General features: G+C 40.1%; 2 protein-coding genes across 2 annotated transcripts; one reads left to right on the top strand and one right to left on the bottom strand.

The window, feature by feature from the left end:
• The first annotated feature begins 1,511 nt into the window (after positions 1-1,511).
• Positions 1,512-3,533, top strand: LOC148877544 (uncharacterized). Its single transcript, XM_088970038.1, has 2 exons — positions 1,512-2,796; positions 2,929-3,533. The coding sequence occupies exons 1-2, from the start codon at positions 1,512-1,514 to the stop codon at positions 3,531-3,533; spliced, it is 1,890 nt and encodes a 629-aa protein (XP_088826164.1).
• Positions 3,534-4,853: 1,320 nt separating this feature from the next.
• On the bottom strand, positions 4,854-8,159 carry LOC148877543 (uncharacterized). The gene is made up of 4 exons (XM_088942137.1): positions 7,430-8,159; positions 6,522-6,619; positions 6,362-6,427; positions 4,854-5,910 (listed from the first exon to the last, which is right to left on the bottom strand). The coding sequence occupies exons 1-4, from the start codon at positions 7,819-7,821 to the stop codon at positions 5,132-5,134; spliced, it is 1,335 nt and encodes a 444-aa protein (XP_088798263.1). The 5' UTR covers positions 7,822-8,159; the 3' UTR covers positions 4,854-5,131.
• Positions 8,160-9,747: the final 1,588 nt, after the last annotated feature.

Here is a 9,747-nt window from a genome sequence, read left to right as displayed (position 1 = left end):
CATATAAAAGTTGGAATACCACAAACTGCACTGACCGATATGCCCCAAAAACAATTGATAGTTCTACTTTTCGTATGTAATTGGATAACAAACCCACTCAGTTGTTAAATAGACACATTTAATGTAACAATATAACAAGGAATTAGTTCGGGTGTTAAATAGGAGATTTGCTAACTGCAGCTACCCTCAAACATGTCTCGTACTTGTATATGTTGTAGCCTTGTAGGTGAGATATGCAACTATTGCGCTTTGGATGGATAGAATAAGTAACTTAACCCCAAACTATAAGGCATAAGGAAGATAAAAAAAGTTAAAAAGAAAAAAGAAAAATATTGACTATTGGATAAGTCAACAAGTAAATCCACAATTTTTTTTGGTAATAAAGCATTTCACATTTATTTCAATGGATGAAGTGATTTGTGACTTGTAAGTGGGTTAATAGTGTGTTTGTGTTTGGTTTGAGAGGAAAGGAAGGGAAAAGGGAAGTAAACCCAAGGGTGGGTCTTGGTATTTGATGACCAAAACCTTGGGCATATAATGGTTCAGCAAAGCAGATGCTGAAAAGGTCGTGTATTGGTTTCTCCTTGACATGTCTCTTTCTACCAATCGAGTGGTGGCTCAGTTGATACGTTAGCCGGATAGTCCCAAGTCTCAGACTCCCAACCGATATGAAGAATCTAGTCCCGCTATTACCGCCTACCTTCCAGAGTTATTAATATGTTGTGTTAAATAACGAAAAAAACACAAGACATGTCTCTTTGTTGTTATTTCTCCTCTTCTAATTTGCAGAATCTCCATCTGAAGTCTAAATTTGATCCACGCAGCATATCTAAAATATTATTAGTGCGTTTTGTTTCCTTAACCAAACAAATGACAACATGCCCATGGAGGACGCCTAGACTTGTTCAAGTCAAGATTTGGCTCCAGCTTGCTGAAAGTTTGGAAGATAACCCATTTCCAAATTCCAAGGTTTCCTCTTCAAAGCAATAAATCTGTGCTTCTGTCATGTAACCACCCACCATATTGTCTATACTCTAGTTATATAAGGCCGCTTATTCTCATTCTCATACAATAAAAATCTCTTCACCACTAAAAAATTCTATCTCCCTCCCTGAATCTTGGCATGGGTCTCTCTCTAACATTTTCCTTAGCTGTTTTCTTAGCTATCATTTTGAATAGCCAAACTCCATCTCTTGCTACTACAAGTGTGACCTCTTTAAGCATTTTTACAGATAAAAAAGAATCGTTCCCATTTAAGTCCCTCCTAGTAGACCCTTCAAACACTCTCGTCATGGGACCAGAATACTTCTTGCAATTGGACTGGAGTCATCTGCAACAACTCTAGCCAAAGAGTAATTGGTCTTGAGCTTGGGGGCCTTGGTTTAACAGGTATTATCAGTCCGTACCTTGTCAATCTCTCCTTTCTTAGTTACATTCATTTACAGAAGAACAAACTTGCAGGAACTCTTCCTGATCGAATTGGCGATCTATCTCACTTGCAATATCTAAACATGAGCTCTAACCTCATAGAAGGGTCAATCCCACCAAACATAAACAGGTGCTCGAAGCTAAGGGTCCTTGACTTGATGGATAACAAGATATCGGGTCAAATACCAGCAGGACTTGATCACCTCTCAAAGCTTCAAATTCTGGACTTGAGTCATAACAGTCTTTCTGGTTCAATTCCACCCTCTATTGGAAACCTTTCATCACTTACAACTCTAAACTTAGGCACCATTTCTCTATCCGGATTGGTACCCATCAACTTGGATAATCTTCGACACTTGAGATTGTTCGAACTCAACCTCAACAATCTCACAGGCACCGTCCCCTCATCCCTATACAATCTTTCTTCCCTTGATCATTTTGCTTTGGCTGCAAACCACTTGTGGGGTGAAATTCCAAGTGATATTGGCATTAAGCTTCCAAATCTTCTATTCTTCAATTTTTGCCTCAACAAATTCACTGGTCAAGTTCCAAAATCATTACATAATCTCACCAAAATCGAAACTCTTCGCATATCTCACAACTTTCTTCATGGACCATTGCCACAAGGAATAGAAAAGCTTCATCACATTGAAATGTATAACTTGGGGTTCAACCGTATTGTAAGTTCTGGTGATGGTGGCTTAAGTTTCATTACTTCTTTATCAAATTGTTCTCATCTTCAAGTCCTCTCTTTGGAAGAAAATCTCATAGAGGGAATCATTCCAGAATCCATCGGTAATCTATCAAATACTCTCACAAAAATATACATTGGAGGTAACAGGATTTATGGTAGCATGCCCTCGTCAATCCTCTTTCTTAGAAACTTGAATTTGCTAAATTTGAGTCATAATTTTATCTCTGGTGAAATTCCAACAGAAATTGGCCAGATGAAGGAACTACTGGTGCTAAGTTTGGCTGGAAATAGGATCTCTGGCAAAATTCCAGATTCTCTAGGGAATCTAAGCAAACTAAATAAGCTTGAATTGTTTGGAAATGAGTTAGTAGGAAGAATACCAACCTCTTTTGGTGACTATCAAAACCTGAATTTAATGGATTTAGCCTACAACAGGCTAAATGATAGCATACCCCAAGAAATTTTCAAGCTCTCCAATTTGAACTCTCTACTCAACTTATCCAAAAATTTTCTAAGTGGACCTCTTCCCCAAGAAGTTGGCTTGTTGGAAAAATTAGCCATAATTGATGTCTCTGATAACCAACTGTCAGGAAGCATACCAGATTCTATAGGGAATTGTAAGAGCTTAGAAAATCTTTTACTATCCAGGAATTTTCTCTCGGGTCATATTCCCAGTACTCTTAGAGAAATACGGGGACTAAACACTCTAGACCTCTCATCCAACCAACTTTCTGGTCTCATTCCCTCTGATCTTCAACAATTACAGGTCCTTTAGTTTTTGAATCTCTCTTAAAATGACCATGAAGGAGAGGTTCCCACAGACGGGGTCTTCAGTAATCGCTCTAATGTTCATCTTGAAGGCAACCCAAAGCTTTGTTTTCCTTCTGCATGTAAAAAGGGTCAAAATCATGGGAAAGGTTCATCTGTGGCTCAGATTATGATCCCCATTGCTGGTTCAATTGCATTTTGTTTACTAGGCTTACTATTTTCAGTTTTCTTCTGCAAAAGAAGAAGAAGCAAGGCATCAACATCAGAGTCGCAAGTTATTCCGATTAAGGGACAGCATCAAATGGTTTCTTATGATGAGTTGCGCGTGGCAACTGAGCACTTTGATCCAGAATATCTGATTGGAAGTGGAAGCTTTGGGTCCGTCTACAAAGGGATCCTCAAACATGGAATTGTTGTTGGAATTAAGGTCATTGACCATGGGACTCATGGAGCACTGAAGAGCTTTTATGCAGAGTGGTTGAATGTTATGGAGAGGTTGAATGTCGCCATTGATATTGCATGTGCCATGGACTACTTGCACCATGACTGCCAGCCTCCAGTGGTGCACTGCGACCTAAAGCCAAGAAATGTACTCTTGGAAAATGGCATGAATGCACTTTGGGCTAGAAAGATTGATGCTTGAGAAAGCAAATGAAGGAAAATCTACTACTGCCACATACGGTCTCAAGGGCTCTATAGGATATATACCTCCAGGCAAGTTCCTCCTCTCTCTCTCTCTCTCTCTCTCTCTCTCTCTCTCTCTCATATGCATTTCTAATTTTTATTTTAGCCTTTTATGGGGCCTCCTTGACCCCATGACCTGAATGCAGAGTATGGACTAGTTGGGAGACCATCTACCAGAGGTGATGTCTACAGCTTCGGAGTCATATTGCTGGAACTCTTCACAGGAAAGAGCCCAACCCATGAGATGTTTCTGGAAGGGTATGGGTGCAATCAGTCTACCCTGACAACACTAAAGAAGTTCTGGATCCTGAATTGCTACTACAAATGGACAACTTTCATTATGCAAGGTGCCCCGTAAGCCCCAAAGTTTAACAAGAATGTTCGGAATCAATTTTGGAGATTGCGTTAGGCTGCGCCATTGATTCACCTCAGTTGCGCATTAGCATGAGAGATGCCCTCCACGAACTTAAGGATATAAGAGATACTCTCACAAGATACGCTTTAAGCAAATCTGATGAAATTTTCCAGGCATCTAGGAGTACAACAGTTACTCCTACAGCAGATAGTCCTGCAGAATCCATTTAAACAAGTAATTGGTCCTTTATATGAGCATGATTTAAGTGCTGAATTTCATACATTTGCAGGGTCCAATTTCATATGGATAGCATGTTTTTTCTTTGTATTTGTTTGTCTAAAGTTCTAGTAAAACTTGGGCATTTTTTTATATTGAAGCTCTCTAAGAAATTGATATTTATACACTCTGGATCTCCTTCAAACAAGATGTGCAAATGGGCTAAGAAATCCAATCAGAAATAAACATATGCCAGAAACCGGTAGTGTCATCAGATTATCTACCGATGTGTCTACTTCTGATTGGGTTTTGTAGAATCGTGTCTTTGTAAGTTGTAACATATCTGGAGTCATTACCATGGGCAAGTTCTGCACTTGCTTTCTTTGTTGTATTTTCATAAAAACTGGTTCCCACTGATAGATACTGTATTTTATAATGCATACAATATTCTGATAAAGGTTCTAAATTCAGATTATTAGAATAATTGTGCGTATACATTGAAAGAAATTATGCCCCACCGTATATTTGAGGCTATAATCAGGTAGTCCATTTTATTGTTTTTTATTTGAGATAAAGAAATATTAAAAAATATTTTAATATTTTTTCAACAATAAAAACCTTCACCAACAATAAAAACCACAGCTAGATCAACACAGAAATATTGAGCAACAAATCCCTAAGATGTGGCTAGATTAGATCCGGACCAGATTTAATATTAAATAGCATTGAGAAATCTATAGTCATCAAAAAAAACTTATACTAATATTCAATTCATGCACACAGCAGATTTTACCATCCACGAGGCAATGATAACTATAACAATATTACTCAATTAGGTCCCATAAACTCCACAAAACCAAATATCTAACTCCCCAAGTTGGATCTTCTGTGACCCGATCCGCATTATCTACACTTCACCTTTACTGGTGGTCACTGCTTGGCAGTGGAGGAAAGTCTCTACCAGGCATCTCTCTCATAATCTCACCTCACCTGGGGTAAGGATTCCCATCTGGCATGCCTCCCATGTCCCTGTTCGGTGCATTACCGTTCTGAAAGTCTCTATTTGGCATGGCACCACTAGGCATTTCCCTATTTTGGTAGGGCATACCTCCACTGTGAGGTCCATCCCTGTTCTGAAAGTCTCTGGGTGGCATGTTTCCCATGTTGGGCATGTTGTTTGAGTATCCTGCATTATTGGACATACCCCCCATATTTGGCATGCTGTTGTGAACGGGTGGCATTCCTCCCGTATTAGGCATGGGGTTCTGAGCATCCCGATTAGGTGGCATGCCTCCCATATTTGGCATGTTGTTGTTGTGCACAGGTGGTGGCATTCCTCCCATATTAGGCATGGGATTCTGGAAATTCTGGTTTTTTGGCATCCCTCCCATATTAGGCATGGGATTCTGGAAATTCTGGTTTGTTGGCATCCCTCCCATATTAGGCATGGGATTCTGGAAATTCTGGTTTGGTGGCATTCCTCCCATATTAGGCATGGGATTCTGGAAATTCTGGTTTGGTGGCATACCTCCCACATTAGGCATGGGGCTTTGAGGATCCCGGTTAGGCATTGGTGGCATTTCTCTTGCTTGAAAATCACGGTTTTGCATATTTTCCCGTCTTCTCTCAAAGTTCCTTGACCGATCAAAATTACGAGGTCGGTCATTGCGCCTTGATCTCTCATTTGCCCTTGCATTGTTCCTAACCCATTCTTCATGGTATTTAGGGTCATATGGAACAGCTTGCCCATTAATAAAAGGTTCCCCTGAAATTATAAAACAGAAGACACAGAATGAGGAATAATCAAAAGCATCTCAATAACAAATTCTAGCCATTAGCATCATTGTCGCTTGCAGACAATAAAATCAGCAAATTTCAAGAATGACTCCATCATCCAAACACATGCCAACAGCCAGGAAACAAGCTGGAATGCCATTAGTTTCATCATCAATTTTATAATAGGTAGAAGTGAATTATCAGGGTGACCAGAAAAGGTAAATATTGAAAGCCATGAGATCAGCAGACTTGGGAATTGTTTCTTTGATGTATAAAATATGAGTGTAAATATGTGTGACTTCACAGAATGCATATGTTGAAGACCTTGTTTCCCATTTTCAAGAACATGAGTTTGTAGTGCCTGACATACTTCAGAATTGAAAACTCAAAGGGGAGAGAAAATTAAGCATGAAAGATGAAACATGTATCATGTGTCTTACCTCCATAATCTTTATTTTTGACATCCAAGTAAGAATCTGGAAGAACCCATCGAACCCTTGGCAGTTCTGCGTAGGTTTCAGAGAAAAATATTGAGTAATATATTAAAATCTGAACAGAAAATAAAAAGAAACATTAACAGAATGTTAAGAAAGAACATACCCTTGATCTTGTATGAGAGCTCCTCAGAAACAAGGGCTCCAAATGCGTAATAGTGTCTAGTTGACACCGAGTAAATTTTCATCCTTGCTTCCCCCTCACTACAAGTACAAGGAAAGAAGTAAATAATCAGCCAACCATGAATTACAAGAGAACATAAGGATAGATTTGCTAACATAAATACATACAAAAGTTGATTATAGTATACATTGAGGTAAACAGTACAAGACTCCATAAAAACAAGAAGGTTTTTTGCAAATTTGCCTTCAAACCCACTTCTTTAGTAAATTTTCCTCTTATGAAAAATTACAGCACATTAGTCCCCTTTGCATGGACTCAAACAGAATTGCAACATATTGAAAAATCATAAGACCAAAATGCCCTTTTTCTGAATATATTGAAAACGTAAACTGTTCTATGGAATATCAGATAGCCAGACTGCCAGAGAATTCACAGTAGCATCCAGTTGCACTATTCCATGTTATGGGAAATTCCCCACATTAACAGACAGAACACTCGAAAGGGGAATAAATTTAGCAATCCAACAACAGTAGGAATGAAGCTAATTTTCATAGGAGTTCGTATTAGCCATCAATGAAAAGAAAAACAAGTTATATTCAGAAAACATAGTTAAATATCAGTTCAAAGTACCCGTCAGGGAAAATCAAATTAAGCCCATCAAAGAACCAAAATAAATCCAGATAAGAGCTGAACAAGTGCTACTACAGTGTACATTTCGGAAATAAAAAGTACAAGAATGAAAGAAGAAATCATAACCCCCAAAGAAAGGCTTCATTTCTTCATGGAAGAAAGCGCTCAACTGTAGTTTCAGTACAAAATCCCCTTTATGCCAAAAACAGAAACAGCTGAAACTGGATAATGCAAAGAAAAGGATGATAGAAGAAACCAACCTTCCAACCACCATGGCTAGGGTCTTGATGTAACTATCAATGATTTCGTCTCTTGTCGGCTCCCCTTCAGGTTTCTCCATAACAACGAGCCAGTGCTCGAAGTCGCAGCCGTCGAGCAGTATCGTCTCCTTCGGTGGACGATTCGACCAGTTGGGGTTCGGGTCGTTCAAGGACGAAGCAGACTGTCGTGTGGCGAAGCATCTCAAACTGACCGACGACGGGAACCGACAAAACTCAGTAAGGGCTACGAGAGGTCGGAGACGAAGAAGAGGCGATGAAGGAATTAGAGTAATGCGAGGACCAGAGATAGATGCTGAGGTGAAAGCACGAGAGACTATCGATGTTAAGGATGGTTTGCTGATCAGAGTTCGACGAAAGAGAGACAGCGCCATGCTTGCTTCCCTGCAAAAACCCTAGCTGAGAAAGAGAGCGTCCAGATGAGGGTTTTACGCGTTACGCCAAAGACTCGAAGAGGCCTATATGGTTTCGATCGTTTCGCAAAGAGTTGCAACTTGACCGGATTGGTTCAGTTCTGACCATGATCAGTTCGACCCAATTTTCTCCCAAAAATGGTTCGATTAGGATGCCGTAAACACATGATACCGGTAAAACTTATTACATCAACCACTCCGAATCTGTTAGCCAAAAAATTATCCCACATTAAATTATTCATTGCGCATCTGTAATATCCCGTCATATAAGTAAAGATGTGAGAACAGCTAGACACATCATAGTCCTGATCAATGAGGTAGGTTTTTATTAAACTTTTCCGCATCATAAAAAATTCATGCCGACCCAATTATACAACAAAAATCACCACCTCCTAATCATGTTTATTCGTATAAATTAAGGCTATTGAGCCGGGTTAGGTCGGGTTGAAACCAATCTTAGTCTAATTCTAAGTTTTAAATCACAATTCTAACATTAACGTAAGGTTTAAATTATCAGAAACGTTAAGTGTATTGGAAAGGTAATTTTAAGAAACGTATTGAAGGTTCGTTTGGTTTGTGATTGGAATTGGAATCGGAATCCTTTGGAATCAGAACTGGAATGGTCTATTCCCTCTACCTGTTTGGTTCAGACTGGAATCGGAATCGGATTCCGACCAATGTTGTTTGGTTCATAAGAGGTTGGAACCGGTTTGTGTGTCAAATACAATGTGTACACATTAGGTGGTGATAGATGTGTAAAGTGGATCGTGTCGGGTCAGGTCGGGTCGTTAAGAGGCCGACACGGCATGACACGTGGGCGGCCCATGCATGGCAGCCATGACACGGCCTGTGGGCAGACCACGCAAAGTGCAAATTGTATCGTGCTGGCCGGCAGACCTCACGGGCCGTGCCACCCTCTCTGGTGAAAATTTTGGGGGTCGGCCTGGCCCACAGCCCAGGCCCGTGCCATGCCGTAGGCTAGGCTGGCTCATGGGCCGAGCCTTGGGCCAAGTCGGGTTGTGCATCGAGCCAAAGCTATTTTGGGGGTCGGCCTGGCCCACAGCCCAGGCCCGTGCCATGCCGTAGGCTAGGCTGGCTCATGGGCCGAGCCTTGGGCCAAGTCGGGTTGTGCATCGAGCCAAAGCTATTTATTTAAAAAAATTGACAAAAAACTTTAATTTTTAATTATGTGTATACAATTGCTTATATATACCATAGTTAAGTAAAATAGTATAATAAAATTAAAAGAATTTATTTATTTTATTAATATATTATATACTATATATTATTATATAATATATATAAATAATATATATGGGACGTGTCAAGCCAAGTCGTGGGCTAGGCTGCACCAGGTTGCAAGTTGGGTCGTATCGGCCCATAGGCGCATGGCCCACTCGGTCATGTCGTGTCGTGCCGGCCCATGGACCTAAAACCCCAGGCCCAGCATGACCCACGTGATCGTGCCAAGCCGTGAGCAGCACGGCCCAATTTACACGTTTAGGTGGTGAGCAAGCACATTAAATGTTCTTTGAACTATATTTTGAGTTAGATACTTTTTTGGGGATGGCGTTAATGACATAAGCAACAGTAAATAGCGTTGAGCGTCTATCAACTGTGGAATGTGAATCCCATTCCAGGGGAGGGGGTCGGGAATATGGCATTCCACATGCTCATTCCCATTCTTGTCTAGCAAACATCTGGAAATGGAATGACCCATTCCGATTTCGATTCTAGGGTTCTATTCTCTTGAACCAAATAGACCCTAGATACGTCTTGGATATGTATGTATATTAGAGAAAAATTAAGATATGCTTAGATACACTTGGAAACACTATAAATACTTTAATAAATCAAAAAAAATACATCAATAACACAAAATATAAG

The sequence above is a fragment of the Nelumbo lutea genome, chromosome 1, assembly GCF_056320005.1.
Source record: "Nelumbo lutea isolate HS-2025 chromosome 1, American lotus-T2T, whole genome shotgun sequence".
NCBI lineage: Eukaryota > Viridiplantae > Streptophyta > Magnoliopsida > Proteales > Nelumbonaceae > Nelumbo > Nelumbo lutea.
The sequence above is the reverse complement of the archived record's forward strand: the minus strand, read 5'-3'. Positions and strand labels throughout refer to the sequence as shown.

Excerpts from the sequence above, each read along its gene's own strand:
- LOC148877543 (XM_088942137.1), bottom strand. The coding sequence starts at position 7,821 with ATGGCGCTGTCTCTCTTTCGTCGAACTCTGATCAGCAAACCATCCTTA. Across the intron at positions 6,620-7,429 it reads CTAGCCATGGTGGTTGGAAG|TGAGGGGGAAGCAAGGATGA; the intron begins GTTGGTTTCTTC and ends TTGTACTTGTAG. Across the intron at positions 5,911-6,361 it reads CAAAAATAAAGATTATGGAG|GGGAACCTTTTATTAATGGG; the intron begins GTAAGACACATG and ends TTATAATTTCAG.
- LOC148877544 (XM_088970038.1), top strand. The coding sequence starts at position 1,512 with ATGAGCTCTAACCTCATAGAAGGGTCAATCCCACCAAACATAAACAGG. Across the intron at positions 2,797-2,928 it reads TCTCTCGGGTCATATTCCCA|GAGAGGTTCCCACAGACGGG; the intron begins GTACTCTTAGAG and ends ATGACCATGAAG.